The sequence below is a fragment of the Dromiciops gliroides genome, chromosome 2 (assembly GCF_019393635.1).
Source record: "Dromiciops gliroides isolate mDroGli1 chromosome 2, mDroGli1.pri, whole genome shotgun sequence".
NCBI classification, from domain to species: domain Eukaryota; kingdom Metazoa; phylum Chordata; class Mammalia; order Microbiotheria; family Microbiotheriidae; genus Dromiciops; species Dromiciops gliroides.
The window spans coordinates 658,303,146-658,326,907 of record NC_057862.1 but is presented as its reverse complement, the minus strand read 5'-3'; the positions used below and the strand labels follow the sequence as shown (position 1 = coordinate 658,326,907).

The following is a 23,762-nucleotide window of genomic DNA, read 5'->3' as shown; positions in this document are numbered from 1 at the left end:
AATGAGACAGAGAAATCTCTGAGGATGTATGTAATTTGTCTTTCAGATCACCAGGCACTGAGTAGATGGTGCAGGGTGTGTGTGTGTGTGTGTGTGTTTGTATGTTTGGGGTAAGTGGTACGGGAGGGAGATGCTGCCGTTGTCTTCATGTGAATTCTTTGCGTGTTACTCTGCTTTCAAGTTGCCCCCTCCCCAACCACCCCAGGGAGGCACCGACTGCAGTGGACAGAGAAGCCCAGCAGTTTCTGCAAGAAGCTGTTCCCGCTGCAGGGGGGAGGGGGTCAGGGGGGATGTGTATCTACCCCCTCCATGCAAGTCTGCCCATCCATGTGCACTGTCTGGAGGTGAAAGCAGAGGGTGAACTGGCATTGGAAGGGGGACTCCCTGATGTGCAGTCTTCTTGACACCCCAGGCAGATGACTAGCAAATTATGGCTGATGTTTCCCTGTAAGACAATATGGCAAACAGCTTTCCGCTCTGTGTGTGTGTGTGTGTGTGTGTGTGTGTGTGTGTGTGTGTGTGTGTGTGAAGGGCACCAGCCAGGAGCAAGCGCCCGCCCTCTGCCCCTTCCCCAGGACTTGGGTCTTGGGACCAGAGGGGTAATGGGTACATTGACCACAGAGTGGTGCAGCGGGGCCTGCAGGAAGCAGGAACGGGCGCATCCCTGTTAACCATTAAGCACCCAGAGGGGACAAGGGCAGCGAAGGACACAGAGCACCGTGAGCCCTCTCCGCAGTGAAGAGGGGCAGGAGGATACTAGGGAGGCGTGGCATGTGCCAGGACCAGCTGCATCCTGGGGGTGCGTCATGTATGGGGGGGGTGCACCACTTCTGCACACAGACACTGTGGCTGTCCTTAGGGCAGAGGGATTCGACCCCCTCCCCCTCCCCAGGCCTCCTCAGTCCTCGGCCGCCTGCAGGAGAGGCAGTGGATGTCTCCGGGGACAGATGTCTGTGCAGCAGCCATGATCCCTCCCTATCTGCAGCGGGGTGGGGTTGGCCTTGAATTATTAATGGGGATGGCTCCGACCTCAGCTTTCCTCCCATCTGTGCCCCTCGGCCTGGCTGGCCTGGCTGAATAGACCACATGCATCTTTCTCCCCCGCCTCTTCCCCAAGACCCTTGGAAGGAGGTAGACTCATTGAAGAGGCCTGGCAGGCTGGGATGCACCTCAAGGTCAAGAGCCAGAGGAGAGGAAAGGAGAGAGTAGGGCCCGGGAAGGCAAGGGGAGGGACCTCAGCCCCCCCTCACTCCTCCCCCAGACTCTAGATGGGAACTCCAGCGCCCGGGCAGGGGCTGTCAAAGAGCCTGGGGGAGGAGACGTCACGCCCACTGTCGCTGCAGTACCCAAGGGAACACTACGGAATCATTTGGAGATGGGGCAGGGCTCTGACATCACCGGGAGCCAATGGGAAGGGCCCGGCCGGAGCCTGTGTGGGCAGCGCCTGGAGCCGGCTAGGATTGTTTCCATTTGTCTAATGGATGCTAAGCCGTCCCCACAGCTAGCGGAGGAAGAGGGTCTGGGGCCCTGGACAGGGCAGGAGCCGAGGAGCTAAGGAGCCATGTCGGGGGCCGTCCCACCCTTTGTCCAGCACAGCATGAGCAAGTGCTTGGTCGAGTCCAAGTTGGCTGGTCTCAATGGCTACAGAGCTTCCTTCCCACTCAGAGATTCTGTGATCAGAATGAATAAGCCGTGTCGAGTCATCAGAGGGGCCTCAATTTAGGGCTGGGAGAGACCTCAGAGGTCCTTGGGCCCACCTCCTGCACATATCTAGAAGCAAGGCTAGACTTGAACTCAGGACTTCCAGATCCAGAGGGCTTTCCACTCCACCAGGTTGCCATGTTCCCCTCCGCTGTCCTTGTTCTTCCTCCTGTCCAGGGGCTCTTAAGCTTGTCGCTGTCACGGTGACTGTCTGGTGAAGCCCGGGGACCCTTTCTCAAGCCACATTCTACAAGGCGTTCTGTGGAGTAAAGGAATATTGTCTCCGTCCAAGTTCAGGGACAGTGAGGGGCCTGAGTGGAGAGGGGAGGCCGGAGGAGCCCAGAGCCTTGGTCCTGGTCATTGTGGATAGTGGCTTCTGCCCCTGCTCCCCTTGGGGCTGTGGCCTCCATGAGACCCCCAGCGTCTGTGAGAAGACACAGCTAGGTCCAGATGCTCTGAGGCCCGAGTGACAACAGAGGTGGCCCCTGGCGGGCCTTTCAGCTCTGAGGCTCTGTCACACTCCATCAGGAAGAGGGCCGTGTCCCCATCCTGGAGCGCCATCTTGGGAAGGAAAAGAGGAGGCAGGGAGCACTTGTCTAAGAAACCGATGGGCAAAGGGAGAGCGTGACACAGCTGACCGAGGTCCCGGAGACAGACTCCTCACTAAATGGGGCCGGCTCGTCTATGCCTCAGTAGGAAAGGCCCCCGCACCCCTTAGTGCCCCGATGCAGGCCCTGCTCCCTTGTGGACCAGTGGTGTTCCAACCTCTGGCATCCCTTGAAGGCAGTCTAGACAGGACACCCCGGGGACTGGGTTAGCAGGAAAGAACCAGTCAGTGAAGAGAATAGCTAACGTTTGCATCATGTGTGGTGGTTGGCTCGGTGTTTCCTATACATCAAGGAGCCCTGGATCTGGAAGCAGAGGGCGCCATTTCCTCTCCCGGTCCTGTGGGACCCTGCCTGGCTGGGCAAGCCAGCATCTGCTGAGCTAGATAATCGTGAAGCTCCGAATCCCATGATCCTCTAGGGCCTAGGCCTCTCCTTCCTCTGGCAGCCTTTTCCCTGGCCAGGGCAGGCTGCTCTGTGGGGCGCTGACGGCTTCCTTTGAAAGAACCAGCAAGGTCTCAGCTGGGAGCAGAGGGAGGGGGAGTCACCCACCTACCCTAGGAACCTGTCTGCCCCTGTTCAGACGGGCCCCTCGACTGGCCTTCTTTGGACTGTAACTTGCATGGATGGATGTAGGACCATTCTCCACACTGGGAGAGTCAAGCTTGCTAGGGGGTGGGCAGTGGGATGGGCTTGCCAGAAGTCACCCTATGTGTCACCCCTGAAGCCAAGGACAGAGCCCAGGCCCCGTGGTCAATCCCTAAGCCTAACATCATCACCACCACCATCATCATCATCATCATCATCATCATCATCATCGCAGCTTGATGACCTTGACCAAAGACATTCCCACACAAGGTGGCAGCCGTGGCCCCGGGCCCACAAGGCTGTCCCGCCACTTTGTGTTTATGTTGTTTGTGATAAGCCCTGTGAGTCATCACCAGAGGGGCCGGTGGGAAGGAAGGGCAGACAAGGTCCCTTGTCCCCGGAATATCTGCCAGGACAAGGGGGAGCCCCCGTGGAGGAGGGCAAGGGGTTTGGGCCTGCTAACAGTCCCCTGTGGAGGACGTAGGCCTCTCCCTCTCTCCCCAAGGAGAGGAAAGAAGGGAGGATTTCTATAGGGCCTGCTGTGGGCTGGGCCCCCTCCAGGCTTTTATAATTATTGTCTCATTTGATCCTTACAGCCACCCCTGGGGGGTGGGGTGGGTGAGAGTGTTATGTCCGTTTTACAGTTGTGGAAACTGAGGCAGACAGGGTTGAAGTGACTTACACAGCTAGTAAGAGTCCACAGCTGGATTTGAACTCGGATCTCCTTGACCCCAGACCCAGAGCTCTCCCCACTGCATCCCCAGCTCGCTCTAAGCCTGCCTTCCTCCAGAGCAGGGGGAGAAGGAGAAGGCTCAAGGCCCTGGAGGGATGCAATGGCTCAGGCTGGTGGCCTCATTGACGTTTCCCCCCATCTTGTTTGTCTGCGAGCCTTGTGTGGCTCCCACGGGGCAGGTGCTTTGGGGGCACTGCTCTGGCCTGTTTTCTGCCTGGTGCCCCTTGTGCGGCAGCTGCAGCGTGACACGCTCTCCTTTCTGTCCCTGCTCCACGCTGGAGCTGCCGCCATCACTGTCACTGCTGTCGCTATTGTTCAGATCTATCCACCCGGGCTCTGCTCCTGCCCCTGGCCGGGAAGCGTTGATAAAGGGAACTCCCACATCTGGAAGGAGGTACCGTATAGAAGCAGAGTTTGCGGGAGTCCAGAGGAGGCCATGATCATCCATCCTGTCCACAGCTTGCTTGTCCACGGCTGTGAATTATCTCCAATGGATCCTGTATACGCTTGAGTGTGAACAGCTTCTTTGCATCTTGTCTCCCCCATTGGACTAGAGCCGGGACTTGACTTCTGCCTTTCTTGTATCCCCAGCACTTAGCACAGTGCCTGGCACATAGTAGGCACTTAATGTTTATAGACCTACTGGCTAGGGGAATGAAGGAAGCCTTCCTGGAGGAGGTGGCTTTTGGAATTGAACCTTGAAGAATAAATAGGAGTCTGGCAATCAGATATAGGGGAGGGGGCACATCCTAGGCCCAGGGAACAGAACAGAGACCACCCATCTTAGGACGAGTTGAGGGAAATTATGAGTAGTCCTATTTGGCTGGAGGGAAGATGTGTGAAAGGCGATAGTGAGGGGAGAACGTGGGAAAGTTGTCAGGATCACTGTGACAGTCTTGAGTATCAGCTTAATTCTAGGGGGTCTTCACCTTGTTTGTATCATGGCCTCCCTTGGGCAGTCAGTCTGGTGACGCCCAGGGGCTCCTCAGAATCATGTTTTTAAACGCATAAAATAAAATATGTGGGATTATAAAGAAAACCAACTGTTCAAATATAGTTATTTTAAAAAAAACAAAACATTTTTTAAACCAAGTTCACAGCCGCAGGTGAAAAACTAAGAAGTCTGTGCCTTTAAGAGACAACGAAGAGTTTGAGCAGGGAAGTAGTTTGATGTGAGGAAAACTTCGGGAAGACCAGCTTGACATCTGTGGGGGGATGGATGGGAGGGCAAGAGACATAAATTAGGGAAACCAGTTAGGAATCTGGTACAGTAATCTCGGGGACCGGGAAGAAAGAGGTGGAGAGGAGATGGAGCATGAAGAGAGACTCACCAGGGCTGGGGAGGGAACAGAGGGGAGGAAGAAATGACCACAGCACGTTAGCAGCTATGGGGAGAGTCTCTTCCTTTACAATGGATTTCTGTTCTCCTTGCATTTTGCTCAGTCCAGAACAGTCCGGCTCTGGCTGGTTTCCCTGAGTTTATGGCTCATTTGCCTTTTGGGTCCCCAAAGGCTGCTGCTCCAGCAGAGTCTGACATAATTTGGATTGGAGTTCTGATTCATGACCGGGCAGACAGGGCTTTCTTCAGTGGCTGCAAACTGTGGTCTGGAATGGAAGGCTTTTCTTCTTTCTGCTTAGTAAGGGCTGCACTTATGCCCATAGTTGGGGCAGGGAATGGTAGACAAGTAAAATAGATGGATTTGGGGGCAGCTAGGTGGTACAATGGATAGAGCACCGGCCCTGGAGTCAGGAGTACCTGAGTTCAAATCTGGCCTCAGACACTTAACACTTACTAGCTGTGTGACCCTGGGCAAGTCACTTAACCCCAATTGCCTCACTAAAAAAAAATAGATGGATTTGGTTATTTTTTTTAATAGGGAATGGAATAAATTTTTATATAGCACAGTAATGAGCACTTGTACAAATATTATCTCATTTGATCCCCACAATAACCCTGGGAGGTAGGTGTTATTATGTTTTCCAGTCGAGGTAACTGAGGCAAACAGAAGTTAAGTGACTTGCCTGGGAGCACACAGCTAGTACATGTCTGAGGCTGGATTTGAACTCAGGTCTTCTTGACTCTAGGCTAGGCTCTCATCTACTGGCATAAAAACAATGCATCCAATATAAAAAAGAGAAAAAAGGATTGGGAGGAAAAGATTTGCCATAAACATTTCTAATAGATTCTGAACTCTGTGACTATAAGGAATTGGTACAGATTTGTAAGAGTGAGTTCCATTCCCAAGCAGATAAGTGGTCAAAAGTTGTGAACAGACTGTTCCCCCCACCAAAAAAAACAAAACAAAACAAAACAAAACCAAAAAAACCCCACACAAGTCATCAGTAAGTACCCAAAAAAAGTTCAAAGCACTAATCATCAGAGAAATATAAATAATAACAACTCTGAGATACCACCCTCTGCCCACTGAACTGTTGAATTGAGTTTAAAATTCTAAGATTCTATGCTGGCTATGAAGATACAACAACTGACCATAGAGCTGCAAATTGGTTCAAATTCGAAATCAATACAGCATTGTGCAGGGAGAGCTATGGAGTCATTTGTGCCCTTTGACCTAGTGATCTTACTCTTGAGATGGCATCCTGAGGATATTATTGACAGTAACAACAACAGAAATCTGTGTGTGTTTTTATAGGTATAAAGTATGTATAAAGTATATATGTATATATATATGTATATGTATAAATTTAAAATTTTAAAATTTGTATATTGGGAAGTTGGTTTTGGTTACTGAATAGTGACTTATTAACCTAATTTAAGAAGTTAAGTTCATAAAAAATATAAACACTTAAGGAACAGAGTTAGGGATTTGGGTACAGTATGATGCTTGGTTGAATTGTAATTGTCTCTTTATTTTCCAGGAACATGACATAGAGACCCCGTATGGCCTTCTCCATGTTGTGATTCGGGGCTCTCCTAAAGGAAACCGCCCTGCCATCCTCACCTACCATGATGTGGGGCTCAACCGTAAGTACAACCTGTCTTCTTCTGCTACAGTAAAAGCCTCTGGGGGCAGCTAGGTGGCGCAGTAGATAAAGCACTGGCCCTGGAGTCAGGAGGACCTGAGTTCAAGTCCAACCTCAGACACTTGACACTTACTAGCTGTGTGACCCTGGGTAAGTCACTTAACCCCAATTACCTCACACACACAAAAAAAGACTGACTTTGATTCAGTTCATCTCTTTCCTGGGCCTCAGTTTCCTTCTCTGTAAAATGAGGTTGGGCCAGATGATCTCAGAGTTCCTTTCCAGCTTTACAATTGGTTGGAGTCCAGTTCGATGTCAGATCAGAAAAGCATAAGAAGGAAATAAAACCAGGAAGGGACATCCACAATGTTCCCTTTCACCTTCATAACAATTCTGGGAGCTGGTGAGGTGAGCTTGAATAGAGCGTAGCCTGAAGGACATTGAGCTCCTTTTGTTTCCCAAAGATGAATTAAAACTTATAATGATACCTGACATTTATACAGTGCTTTCAAGTCTGCAAAGCATTTTTCATCCATGATCTCATTTAAGTATCACACCAACCCTATGAGGCAAGGTACTACAGGGATCCTTATCCCCATTTTAATAGATGAAGGAGCCGAGGTGAGAAGTTAAATGATTTGTCTGTAGTCTGTGCTAGTAGAATTTGAACCCAGCTCTCTCCATGGCTCCAACTCCACAGTGCTCTCTCCACAACATTTTCTTTTAACCAAAATGCTGCCAGAATCTCAGAGTTGGAGGGACCTCACACCTTACCTGGGCTGACCTAGACCTGAGCAAGACGTCCCCCAGGACACATGTAAAAAGTGGCCTTTAGAAGTCTCGAGACTGTCAGCATGGGAAGGACCTCCCATCTCTTGGCTCTGCATCATTTAATACAAATCTTCCAATTGGGTCCTTTCTTCATAAGGCATCTTCATTGAAGATGACCTAATTCCTGAACCTTCTCCTCAATTTTAGCCCTTTCTATGCCTACCTCTATGCTTTGCTCACTAGCCACCCCATTCTTCCCTTCTCTACCCTACAATATCCATTCTTCATCATCTTCTGAGCCCCTCTCCTTCCCTCATCCCCATCCCCCAACTCATGCCAAGTGCTCTTCCTAAACTTTGGACCTTTCTGGGTCGGGCTCCTTGCCACTGGTAGCCTTGGTAAAGGAGTCTGGCTTCTCCCTGGGGCGGCTGGGTGGCTCAGTGGGTAGTGCTGCACTTTAGAAAGACCTGAGTTCAAATCTGGCCTCAGACACTTAACTAGCTGTATGACCCTAGGCAAGTCGCATCGCCCTGCTTGCCTCAGTTTCCTCATCTGTCAAATGAACTGGAGAAGAAAATGACAAACCACTCCAATGCCTTTGCCAAGAAAACCCCAAACAGGGTCATGACTGAAATGACTGAACAACAACATGAAATGCTACTAGTTATTTATTATTCACTTTCTTGCAGACTATTCCAAGGTTAGACACAGCATAGGACTCTTCTGGGCTTAAGGCCTGAGGAGTAGGGAGTATTTAGAGGGAAATACAGGGCCTTTGTCAAAGGAAACAATAGGACAAGAGGACGCTGGGAGGGACCGGAGCGAGGATGGCAGGTGACAGGATGCCACAGTCTGGAGCTGGCTGCCTTGGCAGGGACTGGGCTCCCCTTGAGATCTCCAAGGGGAGGCTGATTGGTCACTTGTTAAGGGTGTTATACAAGGGTTGGTTGTGGTTGGACTAAGGGATCCCCTGAGGTCACTTCTACCTCTTAGAGCCAGAGGACCCTTTTTGGGGCAAACCTCAGCTCTATCTGTGGGGCCTTGGAGAAGTCACATCGCTGACCTGAACCTCCGTTTTCCTCATCAGTAAAAAAATGAAAGAACGAGGGCGTTGCTTGCCCCCCCCCCCGGCCATGTCCATTTCAGTTCCAAGCCCATGATCCCCAGTATGAGGCTGGGAGCTGGGGTGAGGAGTGAGGCAGATTTGGCAGGCAAAGTCAGAGGATGAAGGAGGGTTGGGAAGGTGAGGCCAGGACCAGGACTGTGGTGCCAGGGCCTCCTGGGCTAGGATGACTCTGTGAAGGGTCCACAGTCCAGCCACGGCCCCAGCACTCAGCACAGTGCCAGGCGCATAGCACCTTAATAAGTGTATATTGAGCTGAAGGGACACGGGGCAGGGAGAGGGCCTGAGGGCTTCCTCCCATGGAGACCCCGCCTGCCTCTTTCCAGACAAGCTCTGCTTCAACGCTTTCTTCAACTTCGAAGACATGCAGGAGATCACCAAGCACTTCGTGGTGTGCCATGTGGATGCCCCCGGGCAGCAGGCTGGGGCATCACAATTCCCTCAGGGGTACGTATGCCTCCTGCCCACCTACCCCTCGATGTTAGTGGTACCTCACTTGTCCAAGCAAGGGGTGAGCACCCAGGTGGGATGGGGAGTTCAGCAGGCTCAGTACCCCTCGGTCTCCCTCCCACGTGCTGCCCAGACACCTGGAAGTGCTCAGGGTAGAAATCCTAAATCAGTGTAAAGAGATCACCCCACCCTGAGCCCTCAAGGGCAGGTTCCCAGGGGGCCAGACTCCAAGAGTACCCTCCCTTCCTCTCCTCCTCCTCCTTCCTCTCCCTCTCTTCTTCTCCCTCCCCCTCCCCTTCCTCCTCCCCCTCCCCCTCCCCCTCCTCCTCCTCCATATGACATATGACCTCTACCACAAACCTAGGGGGTGGGGAGGCCTGCCCTGCCTGGCCGGGTGCCACCCTCCCTGCCAGGCTCCCTCCAAACTCCCCCCACCAATGCCTGCTCCGTGCTGTGTGTTCCCCAGGTATCAGTTTCCCTCCATGGAGCAGCTGGCTGCCATGCTCCCCAGTGTGATCCAGCACTTCGGGTGAGTCTGTCCCAGGAAGCTGCTGCTGCCTTGCACCCCAGGGGGTATGGGGGAGGGTGCAGGGAAGGTCATGATCTTCCAGCCTTCACCCTCAGACCCTGATGGATGGGGCACCACCCCCAGGGGCCCTACTCCCCAGGGCTTCTCTGGGAGTGCTCGGTCCCTTCTGGGCACTTAATGCAGGGGTCTCCCTCAGGTTCAAGTACGTGATTGGCATCGGGGTTGGAGCTGGAGCCTATGTCCTGGCCAAGTTTGCTGTGAGTATCTGCGGCCCTGGGGAAGGAGGGAGCGGGTGGGGAGCAGAACTTCCCAGAGTGTTGCAGCCCTTCACCCTACCTTTGCTTCTGGCTCTCCCCGCTCTTGCTGATACCACTATCATGTTCTCGTCACTGTCCTCTTCACACTCATCATACCTCTTATTCCCATCGCCCTTTTCACATCTGTTATTTTACCTCTTCACAACCTAGTACAGTAAAAGATTTTTAGTCCCATTTATAAATGGGGAAACTGAGGTCAAGAAGTCAGTCACAGCCAGGCAGTGGCAAGACCCAAGAGTGAACTTGGATCCCCTGACTGGGAACAGACAGGACCTGAGTATAGTCTCGAATTCACCCTCAGAGCTGCCCCTTCCTAGAGAGTCTCCCCTAACCTAACCACCATCACCCCCATCCCTCCACATTTTTGTCTGCAGCTGATCTTCCCTGACCTTGTAGAGGGCCTGGTGCTTATGAACATTGACCCCAATGGCAAAGGATGGATTGACTGGGCAGCCACCAAGGTGAGAAGGGGGGTCGGGACAACGGAGGAGGAGGAAGAGGAGGAGGAGGAGGGCGAAGGTCAAGGCCCTTGGCCACTCACCCCCGGCCCCCTCGGTTTACTTTCAGCTCTCAGGCTTGACGAGCACTCTACCAGACACGGTTCTTTCTCACCTTTTCAGCCAGGTAAGGAAAAGGCCTAATGTCCATTTGCTCTCCTTGAGCCTGAGGGCAGCAATTTGGGGGGACTCCAGGGTCTTTGGGGATCTGAAAATCCCAGTCATTCCCCTGGGAATGCCCCCCCTACCGCATACAACCAGCCTCAGAGGGGAGAGAAGAGGAAGGAATGAAGAGAAAAAAGCATTTGTTAAGCACCTACTGTGTGCCAGGCACTTGACAAATGAGGCTCCCCTTGATCCTCACAACAGCACTGGGAAGTGGGGGCTTTTATTATCCTCATTTTACAGTGGAGGAAACTGAGGCAGGCAGAGGCTGAGTGACTTACCGGCGTCTCACAGCTGGTAAATTTATGAGGTTGCATTTAAACCCGGGGCTTCCTGACTCCAGGTCCAGTGCTCTACCCACTGCACCACCTAGCCCCCTGTAGACTGTGAGCCGGGACTGCCAAGTCCTCACCTCAGATTTTTCTGTAGCCCCCCAACCTCACTAACACTTACCTAAAGTTTCCATATTACCCAAGGGGAGGTCACAGCACGTTCTGCTGTTGTGAGCAATAAACAGTGCTTGGAGTCGAATCGTGAGCATAAGCATCTATTAAGTGCCTGCTGTTTGCCAGGCATTTGCTAAGTTTTGGGGATAAAAGAAAAATAAACCAAAAGACAAAAAATGAAAAACCTCATCCCTACCCTGGAGGAGCTTACAGTCTGACAGGGAAGCCAGCCCATAGCCAGCCCTGTACAGAGGTTGGGAGAGAATTGGGAGAGAGTCTCAGAGAGAAGGCACTGGTATGAGGGAGGACAAGAAGAGGCTGGGAGAAGGTGGGACTTTGGCAAGCCCTGAAGGAAGCCAGGGAAACGGAGACAGAGGTGAGGGGGTCTTGTGAGATCTGCAGATGAGAAATGCCAGAAGCACATATGGGCAGGAACCTGCCAGGAATGGAAACTTCAAGCACTGGATTCAATGGAGCAGACATGATTAAGTGCCTACTGTATGCCCAGCCCTTTGTCCAAGTTCTGCTCTGGGGAACTTGGCGTCCTTTACTTGCCTGCACCCCTTGGACAGGGCGTGGAGCGGGGAGGGGATGGGCAGATGTGTGGGGGGTGGGCTGAAGAGTTCTCAGGGCTCCCAGATTCTCTGAGATCTCCTTCCTGTTCCTCCCTCTCATCCCTGAGCCAAGTCACCACTTTTCTGGGCCCCTAGGAACAGCCAGGACACACACACACACACACACACACACACACACACACACACACACGTGTATGTATGCATGTATGTATGTATACAGATGGTTCTGAAAGCCAGGACTGTAACTCTATGTCTGAGCCCCTAGGAACAGCCAGGACACACACATATGTATGTATATATATGTACATGTGTATGTATTGTGTGTGTACGTATGTGTGTATACGTATGTGTGTATATATGTATACAGATGGTTCTGAAAGCCAGGACTGTAACTCTGTCTGAGCCCCTAGGAACAGCCAGGACACACACACATATGTGTATATATATATATATATATATGTACATGTGTATGTATTGTGTATGTACGTGTGTGTGTATATATGTATACAGATGGCTCTGAAAGCCAGGACTGTAACTCTATGTCTGGGGCCCTAGGAATAGCCAGGACACACACACACATATACACAAACATGTATGTATACAGATGGCTCTGAAAGCCAGGACTGTAACTCTATGTCTGAGCCCCTAGGAACAGCCAGGACACACACACATATGTATGTATATATATATATATGTACATGTGTATGTATTGTGTGTGTACGTATGTGTGTATACGTATGTGTGTATATATGTATACAGATGGTTCTGAAAGCCAGGACTGTAACTCTGTCTGAGCCCCTAGGAACAGCCAGGACACACACACATATGTATATATATATATATATATATATATATGTACATGTGTATGTATTGTGTATGTACGTATGTGTGTATATATGTATACAGATGGCTCTGAAAGCCAGGACTGTAACTCTATGTCTGTGGCCCTAGGAATAGCCAGGACACACACACACATATACACAAACATGTATGTATACAGATGGCTCTGAAAGCCAGGACTGTAACTCTATGTCTGAGCCCCTAGGAATAGCCAGGACACACACACATATATGCATGTATATATGTACGTATGTATGTACGTGTGTGTGTACTGTGTATGTATGTATGTGTGTGTGTGTGTGTGTATATATATGTATACAGATGGCTCTGAAAGCCAGGACTGTAACTCTATGTCTGGGGCCCTAGGAACAGCCAGGACACACACACACACACACACACACACACGTATGTATGTATGTATACAGATGGTTCTGAAAGCCAGGGCTGTAACTCTATGTCTGGGGCCCCTTAGGGCTGGAACCAAGGGTTCTGCCACACCCCACCCTAACCCTGCCCTCTGATCACTCTTGTCCATTTCTCTGGGGGCCCAGGAGGAACTGGTGAACAACACGGAGTTGGTGCAAAGCTACCGGCAGCAGATCAGCAACACGGTGAATCAGTTCAACCTTCAGCTCTTCTGGAACATGTACAACAGGTTTGATTGGAATGGGACTGAGGCTGCATGGGGGGATCTCCCTACCCACTGCCCTCCCCAACCCCAGCCCTTTCCTCACCTCCTACCCCAGACCTACCATTTTCCCCATCCCTCCCCATCCATCGTTCCCTACCTATATTCCCATGCCCATCTTTCCGCCCCCCTCCACACTCCTACCCCTGTGGTCATCACCATCCATCGCTACCTCCTTCCCACCCCATCCCCATCCCTCACTGAGCTCTGTTTCTGACTCTTGAGACCAGCTATGCCAGGAGGAGATGGAGTTGGTACAGCTTGGCCATGCGGCAGATCCTACCTCACCAGGACTGCTGCTGCTGGGCTCTCAGGCCACTCTTCTCCCAACTACTTTGGGGTCAGGGCAGAAGGAGCCCCCTCAGCTTTGGGTCTCATCTAAGGACAGAACAGAGCTGCCCTCTCTGGGGTAGAGGGGGTGCAGGAGTTCTTACCTTGCCAGTGCCATGGCTAACCCTATTTCTTACCTTGGAACTTGGCTTCCCGTCTCTGCCCAGCCCACCACACACACCTTAGACACACTAAGCTATGTGGCAAGTATGATCAGCCTGACTGTATCCCCTGGCTGGGTGCAGGAATTCTGGCCCCAAAGGCTCCAAAGGGGAGTTTTGTGATGGACTGAAGGGTTTCTTCTGAGATTTCCATGGCTCAGTTGAAAGCGTCTAAAATGTGACTAGCCCCCATCATCTTCTTCTGTCTCACCTCCCTAAGAAGCAGCGAAATGTAATGGAAAGAGCACCGGGGCTGGTTCACAGAATAAATCGCTTTCCTCCTTTACGAATGGTGATGTTAGAGTAGATGAACTTGGAAGCAAGATGGCAGGCGACAGGGAAACTAGTTAATATCACAGTTTAGTACACTTGAAACTGGTTGAATGTCGGTACCCGAGAAGTAGCCGTAATTGAATGGCTCCGTGTCAGCTTGGGAAGAGGGGTCTCCAGTGGAGTGCTCTAGGAATCTGTCCGTTGGCTCTTTGCTTGTCAACATTTTTTTATCAGTGACTCAGATGTAGGTGGCATGCTTATCAAATCTTCAGGTGATAGGCAAAATGCTGGGGGAGACAGCAAACATGTTGCTGGTAGTCTGGGTCCAAAAAGAGCTTAAAAAGCTAGAATGGCAAGTTGAGTCTACGGAGATGAAATTTAATAGGAACAAATGCAAAGTCTTACACTTGGGTTCAAGAAATCAGCTTTGCGGGGCAGCTAGATGGCGCAGTGGATAGAGCACCGGCCCTGGAGTCAGGAGTACCTGAGTTCAAATCCAGCCTCAGACACTTAACACTTACTAGCTGTGTGACCCTGGGCAAGTCACTTAACCCCAATTGCCTCACTTAAAAAAAAAAAAATAAATCAGCTTTGCAAGACAGGAAGAGACATGGGAGTTTTAGTGGCCTATATAGCTCAACACAACTCAGTGGTGGGATGTAGCAGCCCCAAAAGGTTAGGACTATCTTAAGCCGTGCCAAGAGAGGAGCCACATTCAGATCTAGGGCGGCAATGGACAAAGAATATTCTGCCCTCACAGACCACATAGGTGGAATGTTGTGTCCAGTTCTGGAAGGATGTCGATAAGGGCAGGGACTGTCTGGAAGAGTTTGAGCAGGATGGCCAAGGGCCTCAAGATTGTGTTCTGTGAGCTTTGGTTGAAGGGCTGATGTGGGGAAGGGACCTGGACTTGTTAACTGTCCTGAACAATGGGTAGAAATGGAAAGGGTGGATTTAGGCTTGCTGCTAAGACAAAGCTGGCTAACAATGAGTGCTGTCTAAAAACAGAATGCATGGTCTTGGGAATTGGCATGTCGGTCTTTAAGTGGAAGAACCTACTTGTTAGGGGTGTTCTCGGGGTGATACTTGTTGAGGGTGCACCAGGGATGGTCTTTGAGGCCCCTCCTAACTCTTTTGCTCTAAGCTCCAGGACCCCGACCCCTCCCCAAAGCCAGAGTGATGGGGAAGGCTGCTGCTGGGAGGGATGGCTCTGGGGAGGTTCAGAAATCCTGGGCCAGGCTCAGGAATGATCTGAATATGACCTTGGGAGCGTCCCTCTCACTCTCTTCTTCCACTCATTTTCCCCTCACCTAGCCGCAGAGATCTGGACATAAACCGGCCTGGGACCGTCCCCAATGCCAAGACCCTTCGGTGAGTGGCCCTGCCTGCTGCTCTTCAGGCCCAGCCCCAGCCCCTACCCAATCCTCGAAGGCCTCCTAAACCTATTTTTTCCCTCCCTTCTGTGTTTCAGCTGCCCAGTGATGCTCGTGGTTGGGGACAATGCGCCTGCAGAGGATGGGGTGGTGAGCACAGCGCTAATGTCAAACCCACCTAGTGAGAGGGATCGGAGGAATCTGAGAGGGATCAGGCCCTGGCACTAGGCCAGCAAGGAGGCTACGTCCTATATCCCAGGGTCCAAGCCCTGTGTTCAGCTGTGGGCTTCTCAGGCTAACGTACCCTGAAGAAACATACCCCCCGCCCCTGAACACGGGTAGTGCAGGTGTGGTCCACAACTCACCTCTCTGGGACACACTGAGGCCTGGATCCATCCAGGACAGGCTGGGATAGGAGCCACTGTGTCTGGCCTATCTCCCCTTCAGACATTTCCAGAGGCCTCTCCTGTAAATACTCCGGGGACCTGTCCTGCTCTGCCCCCTTCTTTCTGCCTGTTCCCCATTGGGAACCAAGCCCCAAGATCCCTTCCCCACCCTCCCCTTCTTAGGTCATTGTTCCCCACTCTGTGTCTCTCTCTGAGCCAGCCAATAGCACCTTTGTCACCCAGTGTTTGCCTCAGTTTCCTCATCAGTAAAATGGGGATAATCAGCACCTGCCTCCCAGAAATATGGAAGAATCAAATGTGAGAACATAGGGAAAGAGAGCGCATTGGGAATCTTGTTTAAATGCTGGCTGTTGTTATTACCATTCCTAGAGAGGAGGAGGGGCTACTCAGGGCTGACCCCCAGGCAGGTGTCTCATTTGACTTTCTAAGAGCCTGAAGCTCTTGCTCTTCTCCCCAGGTCGAGTGTAACTCTAAGCTGGACCCAACCAATACCACCTTCCTGAAGGTAACCCTTCCCCAAGGGCTCCTCCTTTCAGGTCTCAGGGACCCCTGCTCTTCCCCTTGCTTCACACACAGAGGGATCACACCTGAATGGTTTGGCCAGTGTCTTGGCACTAACTCAGAAACACACCGACAGAACCATAAGACCAGCAGGCTGTACTTGAGTCCCAGCATGTGTGTGTGGTGGGGGGGGGGGGGGGGATGCACACACACTTATTATGTAGGAAGAGCAGAGCTTGAGTTCAAATCACTTGAGGCAAGAAAGCTGGATTTGGAGTCAGGAAGCTCTGGGTTCAAATCCAGCCTCTGATGTTTACTAGCCATGTCTCTTAGCCTCCACTGTACAAGGAGGGGATTGGATTCTGTGACCCCTGAGGTCCCTCTGAGTCCTGAAGAGATGATCCTAAGATGTCTCTGGGCCCCAGTTTCCTCCTGAAGAAAAGTGATTTATAATACTTGCACCACCTACCTTACAAAGGGGTTAGGATCAAATGAGATAATGTGTATAAAGTGCTTTTTAAATTTTAAAATGCTCTGTAAATTCAACTGTTCTTATCATTGAGGGGTAGAAGATGGTTTATCATTGAAACAAGGAGGGTAAAGCCTTGGCCTCACCTTGTTCTGCGTTTCCCTCTGCAGATGGCCGACTCTGGTGGACTTCCTCAGGTCACACAGGTAAGTTCCATTCTCCAGAAATGAGCGAGAGGGCCCCATACACACGTCAGATCCTTCCTCAGGGCACCTTACCTTCTCCATGTCGTCAGTCCTGCCTCAGGTGGCCAATCTGCACCTCCTTTGGTGGAAGGGTCAGGACAGGGGACCCCTGGGGACCCAGTGGAATGGGTACACTCCTGGCTCTTGACTGATGCATTTCTCTCTTCTTCTCCTACAGCCCGGGAAACTGACTGAAGCCTTTAAGTACTTCCTTCAAGGCATGGGCTACAGTAAGTGCCATCCCCCAAAGACTGTGGTGCCACTGGAGACTGAGGTTGGGGTAGAGGGAGCACCGGGGCCTGGGGAGCGATGGAAGGGAGGGCAGGGGTCCATCCAGGGTGTCTGACTTTGTGCCACTGTGTGTGCACACATGTGCAGTGAATCATTAAGTCTGTGCCTTATTAGCAGAGCTGGTGTGGGAGAGCCGAGGTCTCTCCCTAGGTGGGTCTCCCATAATGGGGGCGTGCATGTGGACAAGCATAGGGGTGTCTGATGGGAAGCAAGTCTCTGGTGATCTCACCTGCTTTGCCATTAGCTGGGTCTGAAAGAAGACATCATGAGACAGCAGTCCTGGTGTATAGGCTTGGGAGGGTGAGACACCCCTAGGGTGGTGTGCATCCCATGGCCTGGGGAGGAGAGAGAAGAGGGGAATATTTACCTTTTCTATGTTGGTCTGTGGGGTGGAGGACTGGGAGTAGTTGGGTCCCAAGGTTTTGGCAGCCCAGGCGATTGTCTGCCCTGCTTTCTGTAGAGTGTGTGGTCCCAAGGTTTGTTCCTTTCCTGTCCTGGGGAAGGGACCAGGGCAAGTGGGCAGGACTTGGTAGAGACAGCCTAATGCAGTAGTCTTGGCCATCCTGGCCCTAGGATTGAGCCCATGGCATTAAGTGATTCATTTCCTGGGTGACCAACTCCAGACTGGCTGGATCAGACCCTTGAAGCCAGGTGGGTTGTGGGTCCCCAAACCCAGGATGTTGATGTTGGAAGGTGGCTGTGGAGGAGTCATAGTATCCTTGAGCTATTGCTGGTTTGTTGCCTGTGACCAGTGTATCAAAGGGGCAGGGCTGGAAGTGAGGGGAAGGGCAGTGCAATGGTTTGGGGTATTGTGCCCATTGGAGAAATAATTGTGCCGGTGGTTTCACGCTGCCCTCCTCCTGCCTCCCTGTCCCTTTCTCACACAGGAGGGAAGAATCATGGTGATGCTGATCATACCTACTGTGATGTGTGGTTTTTCCCCTCAAACATCTATCACCACTACATAACATCCCACATCCCTTGGTGCTCTCGCTCTCACTCTCGCACACTTGCTTGCTCGCTCTCTCTCACACTCACACACTCACACACACTCAGAATCATGGGATCCACGTCCCACCCTTCACCTCACCCCCTCTTCCCTAGGGGTGCCCCATGCAGGGGCTTCTCTGCAGTCACACACTGGTCCCCCTCCTCCAGGGTGCTCCTGCACCTCAGTCCAGCCATACCCTCCCAGACATCTAGCACCTGTACCTTCTGTGACCAGCCAGAGGGCAGATGGATAGTCACTAATAAGATCGCAATACAGGGGTGGACAATTCAGGGCTCTGAGTTCTCCAGCCTTCCACTCCACGGGGTTGTGTGGTTCAAGATGAATTGTACTGGTCACAAAAGAGCAAAGAAATGAGGCCAGAGAAGGGAGAAGCCCAGCCTGCCAGACGTGCCAGATGCCAGCAAGGGCTCGTGCAGTGGTGGAGTGAGAGGATAAACAAGGCGCGCCCGTTGAATCTGGGCAAGGAGAGTCTGGCAGGATGGATAGGCCCTGGTCTAGATGGGAGTTTAATGATGTTTTCTGGATAGAGCATGTAGTACGTTGGCTTTCACCGGCCTTTCCAAGGTTCTGCTGCCTGGCCCTCCCAGTGCCTGAGTGGCCTCCTGACCCCCAGGGGCTGTCATGGGCTTGGGGGGGAAGAGCAGAGCCTCCTGCACATCCCCACTTGCTCTCCATCTGTGTCTTTCTCTCTCTCTGTCTCTGTGTCTTTGCTGTGACACTGATGCCCCCTGCCCTGGGGAGACCAAATTCTTCAACCCACATTTTCAACCCCCCCCCCCCGCCCCTTCTCTTGCTCTCTTCTCTTCTCTCTTAGTTGCATACTTGAAGGACCGAAGGCTGAGTGGAGGCGCAGGTATCCCCTTCACGTTTGTCACCTGTCCTCACCCCCACCCACCTGCTGCATGGATTCCCCCCTCCTTCCTCCATTCCCTTTCTATATGCATCATTGCAGGAAAGTCACACTGGCTCTGGTTTGGATCCCTAGCTGCTTTGTAGCTCTCTGCACACCTGCCCCCCCAAAGGAGTAACCACCAGGAATCAGGGGAAAGCCTCCACTTGGTCACCCAACTTCTACTTCCTGAGTAATTAGTGTTCTAGAGCCCTGGGAGCATAGTCAGTGAAGGGAGGAGCAGCCGCCCCTGGCTGGTGTGGAGGGCCTGCAGCCCTGTGCACGCCGTCCAGCCCAGATGTTTAAGCAGAAATTACTGAAGGACAGACAAGGAAAAAGACAGTTTGTTTGTTCCTGACCCTTAGGCCTCAGAGCAGTGAAGGGTAGCTCTCAGTGCAGTCTGAATGCTTGAGACCTCACGTCCTCCCTTAGCCTTTTTTTGTTTTTGTTTTTGTCTTGTTTTGGTTTTTGCAGGGCAATGAGGGTTAAGTGACTTGCCCAGGGTCACACAGCTAGTTAAGTGCCAAGTGTCTGAGGCTGGATTTGAACTCAGGTCCTCCTGAATCCAAGGCCAGTGCTTTATCCACTGTGCCACCTAGCTGCCCCCTGCCTTTAGCCTTTGGAAGAGGGGGCTCCTCCCTTCTGTGCTCCCTCCACTGTGAGCCATCAACTGCCCACAGTCTTCAGCTTGAGGAGTGTTTGATGATCTCTGCCAAGGGCACCACCTTCTCTCCTTGTGCAGACACTTCTTTCAGTCCAGCACATCCCAGATAGTGGGCTTCTGGGATAACCTGGCTCACTGGGGCTTGTCAGTGCATGACCAGACCCTCCCTGATCCCCCACGTGGCCCCCTTGACCCTTCTCTACCTCGTAATTCCCCTCAAGGAGCATCGACATCAGTGCTGAGGTGAGCCCTTGTGTGAGCTGGCCATGCCATGTCCGAGCACCATGCCCCCCTCGGCTACTGTTAGCTTGGCAGTGATCCCCCTTACCGCATGCTTCCAGCCTAGAGTGACCGAGCTGAGGACAGTGTCTTCAGATTGAGGCTCAGTGGCCAGGAGAAGGACGCAGTTCCTCAGACAGCTGGATGCAGCAGGAACGGCGCTGCTGGCTGCTTTGCTTGTGTGTGCGCCTACTTATGTCCTCCCACCCATGGGCCTCCAGGCCCCTTCCTACAAGCCTAATGCTGTTCTCCCCTCTCTCCCTCCCTCCCTCTCTCCCTTTCTCTCCCTCCCTCTCTCCCTTTCTCTCCCTCCCTCTCCCTCTCTCCCTCTCTCTCTCCCCCCCCTCCCTCCCTCCCTCTCTCCCTCTCTCTCTCTTTCCCTCTCTCCCTCCCTCCCTCTCTCCCTTCCTCTCCCTCCCTCTCCCTCTCCCTCCTTCTCTCTCTCCTGCCTCTATTTGCCTGTTTCCCACAGTGCCATCAGCCAGCATGACTCGTCTGGCCCGGTCCCGTACGGCCTCTCTCACCAGCGCCAGCTCTGTAGACGGCACCCGTCCCCGAGCCTGCACCCACTCGGAGAGCAGCGAGGCCCTGGGCCAGATCAACCATACCATGGAGGTGTCCTGCTGAGGCCCCTGTTGCCTCCCTGGAGATGACCCCACTCCCACATCCAGTCATCCAATCACCATCCAACTGCCATCCCTGTGCGCCTCCCGCCTCCTTGGTTTTATTTTTGTGGGGGGAGGGGAGAGGGGTTTACTTCTTTTGTTTTGTTTTGTTTTTTTAAAAAAAGAGAGAGAAAAGATAAATACTCCAAGAAGGAGGAGAACCACCTTAAAAACCACAGCCCAGCTGAGTCTCCAGAGCGTTGTGGGAGTCTGGTGACCTTTTTTGTCATCACCTCCGAGGCCAGGGCCCTTTCCTTCCTTCCCCCTGTGTTTCAGCTTCAGGGAACTGGGCCTCCCTGGGGGAAGCAGGACCCATTCTTTGGGTGGATGCCAGTCCCCCCCTTAGGACATTGCCCCTTCACCCAGCCCACAAATGTCCCCCCCCCCAGGCCGAGGAAGTCACGCACAAGACTGGGGACCTCCCATATCTGCTGGGGCCTCTGGGTCCAGGACCCTGGGGAAGCGTCCCACGGCCCAAGTTTGCTGAGTTAGGTTAAGATCCGTTTCCCCAGCCTGGTTCAGGGTCTGTAGATGTGGGAGAAGGCTTAGCAAAGTCACTTCTTTTTGTCCCTCTCCTCCCAGCCCCAATCCTGAACCTTTTCTCAACAGGAAGTGAGACTGTTGACCTATTAGCCCACCTTGGCAGGGTTAGGGGATGTTTCCAAGGTGCTGAGTAGAAGAGGGGAAATCCCACCCTAGTTGGGAAGGGTCCTGCCCCAAAGAACCTGGAAGGAATCAGCAGCAAAGAAGTGTTCTGGGAGGGGGTAGTGGATGTGTCACCCAGAGTCCCCGGCAAAGAGCCCAGGAGCCTTTCCGGCCCCTCCCACGCGCTTCTCGATATACAGATAGATATATTTTTAAGTCTTGTTGCATAGATGACAATCAACGATAACAACCAGAAGTCTGACTTGCACCTCACCACCCTCTTTCCACCCTCGGCTGTGAGAGGCTAGGGCACCCCGGAAAGAAAGCCTGGAGACTGCTGAGCTCTGTTGGCGGGTCCCTCTCTGGCAGCAGTAGACCTGGGGCCCCTAATCAGATAAGCAGTCTTCAGAGGCCTGGCTTGCGTGGGGGAAAGGTGCCAAGAGCTTTAGGCCTAGTGGGGGCGCTGGCAATGATTGCTTGGAGCAGGAGGAGGAAGTGGGCTGGAGCCAGGCCTACCTGTGGAGGCCGGACATCTCCCCACTGAGGGGCTGGCTCTCACCTGGGCCTCCTCCACCTCCTGCCTTCCCCTTCCCCTGGTTTTCTTTTGGGCTGGGCTGGTGCTGCAGCATTCATTAGTCATTATGTCTGATTCTCCTCCGCTGTGGTAGGAGGGAGCAGCTCATTCCCATGTGAGCCCCTTGCTGAGATGGGCATAAGGTCTTATGTAGAAGGGTTGTAATGTTGGAGTACATCAAGCACCGAAAAGATGATTCCTTTGCCTAGGATACACCATGACTAGGGAGAGATTCCCCATGACCAGTCTTTCATCATCTGCCCAATGATCAACTTTTGGCCAAGCGTCCCCAAAGGGACACTGAGTCTTTGTGATCTGGAAGGCTCTTCTTCCCTTTGCTGTGCAGAGATGGAGAAGGCATCGACCAGGATCCTATGGGGGTGGATCATGGGGCCCAGGAAGCAAAGGAGGCCAGGATCAGTGTATGGTAAAGAGACCAAGTGGACCGCCCCAAAGCTTGTCCCCTCATAGAAAGGCATCGGGAGCAGCACTTGGCACTGGATAAGTCATTTTTCTCTATACCCCTTTATCCTATGTCTGCCTGGAGGTAGGGAGAACTAAGTCATCTGTCCACAGCTGGCCCAAGCTCCTGAGGTCATGACCCCACACCTTATCCCAAACTCCTAGAGCTGGCCCAGGTGAATGGCTTGTGGGGTGGAAACGGGACTGAATAGGGAAGGGAAGAGATGAGACGGGGCTGCTACCCCCAGCACGGTCACAAGCAGACTCTCCCAGCCCTTGAAGCTGGTGGCCGGAGGCCTCCCTTAGCGGTAGGGAAACAGAAACAGGAAGCAAAAACTTCAGCTCATTTTACTGGAAGCCTAAGGAAATGATACCTGAGATCCCACAAGCCCTTAGAGGGAGAGGAGATGAGAGACGCTCATGAACGCGAAAGGGCCTTGGATGCCAGTTTTAGGAGAGCCACAGTCTGTGTGCACATGTCTGGTTCCACTTGACACACAATCTGGTTTAAATAACGTCAAGCCACCTTCATAACCATCCTAGAAATGACAAGTAGACTACTTTGTCCCCAGATCTCTTCTCCTGTGTGCTTCCTTTGAACATTAAATGTGAATGTTTGAAAGCTGGTAGAAATAATCCTTTTTACTGTAGCTAGTGCTGCCATTTTTCTTGGGTTTTTGGTGTGTTCTTTAAGATGAGATATCTATAAATATCTATACATATTATATATACATATATATATATTGGGTCTCTATGTGTGGCTTTCTGTTGGAGGTAGTTTGATTCTATCTGTTGGTTTACTTTTTTTTCCCTTTGGTTGAAGTAAAATTTACTGGACTTCCTGCTTCTCTCTACAAGGTGAAAAACCTATTTTTGTGCATTATGGTGGTTGATGCTACTATTTGCATCAACGCCATGAGACTTTGAGATGACTGCAAATGTAAAATGAATACAAACCCTTGTTGTAGAAAGAATTAACTGTGTTGAAAAACTAATAAACTAAGAAGAGTGTAAGTGTGGTTGTGCCCATGTGCCCCAGACCGGCCCTTTCCTTTGCACTGTCCCCAGGACAAGAGCCACTAAAGGGGCAGTCACTGCTTATCCCCCTCATGGGCAACACTGACTCATCTCCTGCCCTGGGCCTGCTTGTGCTGTTCTGGGTACAGTCGACACTTGTGCAGAAACACCTTGAGGGGGGCAGCTAGGTGATGCAGTGGATAAAAAGCACTGGCCCTGGATTCAGGAGGACCTGAGTTCAAATCTGACCTCAGACACTTGACACTTACTAGTTGTGTGACCCTGGGCAAGTCACTTAACCCTCACTGCCCTGCAAAACAAACAAAAGTCTACCACTAGGGGCAGCTAAGCACCTAGACTACTATAAAGGAGTTGGTGGCTATGAGAAGATTGATGGAATGTGTGATGTTAGAGCTGATGGCACCTCCTCCCAGTGAGGCCCAGATTGGAAATTACTCAAGGTCACATAACTGGCAAGTAGCATGTGGTAAC

At 52.0% G+C, this 23,762-nt stretch overlaps 1 protein-coding gene across 5 annotated transcripts in view; it reads left to right on the top strand.

The window, feature by feature from the left end:
- Positions 1-23,267, top strand: part of NDRG4 (NDRG family member 4) — a 77,710-nt gene extending 54,443 nt beyond the window's left edge. For 3 of the 5 annotated variants that reach the window (XM_043989318.1, XM_043989316.1, XM_043989319.1), the window contains 14 exons: positions 6,508-6,613; positions 8,833-8,953; positions 9,423-9,485; positions 9,682-9,742; positions 10,177-10,263; positions 10,370-10,426; positions 12,877-12,980; positions 15,092-15,148; positions 15,249-15,300; positions 16,015-16,062; positions 16,698-16,733; positions 16,951-17,002; positions 18,890-18,928; positions 20,380-23,267. In XM_043989318.1, coding sequence (XP_043845253.1) covers positions 6,508-6,613; positions 8,833-8,953; positions 9,423-9,485; positions 9,682-9,742; positions 10,177-10,263; positions 10,370-10,426; positions 12,877-12,980; positions 15,092-15,148; positions 15,249-15,300; positions 16,015-16,062; positions 16,698-16,733; positions 16,951-17,002; positions 18,890-18,928; positions 20,380-20,534 — 1,038 coding nt within the window. In that variant the 3' untranslated portion in view covers positions 20,535-23,267. The remainder of the gene's footprint in view (positions 1-6,507; positions 6,614-8,832; positions 8,954-9,422; positions 9,486-9,681; positions 9,743-10,176; positions 10,264-10,369; positions 10,427-12,876; positions 12,981-15,091; positions 15,149-15,248; positions 15,301-16,014; positions 16,063-16,697; positions 16,734-16,950; positions 17,003-18,889; positions 18,929-20,379) is intronic. The other 2 variants (XM_043989317.1, XM_043989320.1) reach the window with 1 other exon arrangement.
- The last annotated feature ends 495 nt before the right edge of the window (positions 23,268-23,762 follow it).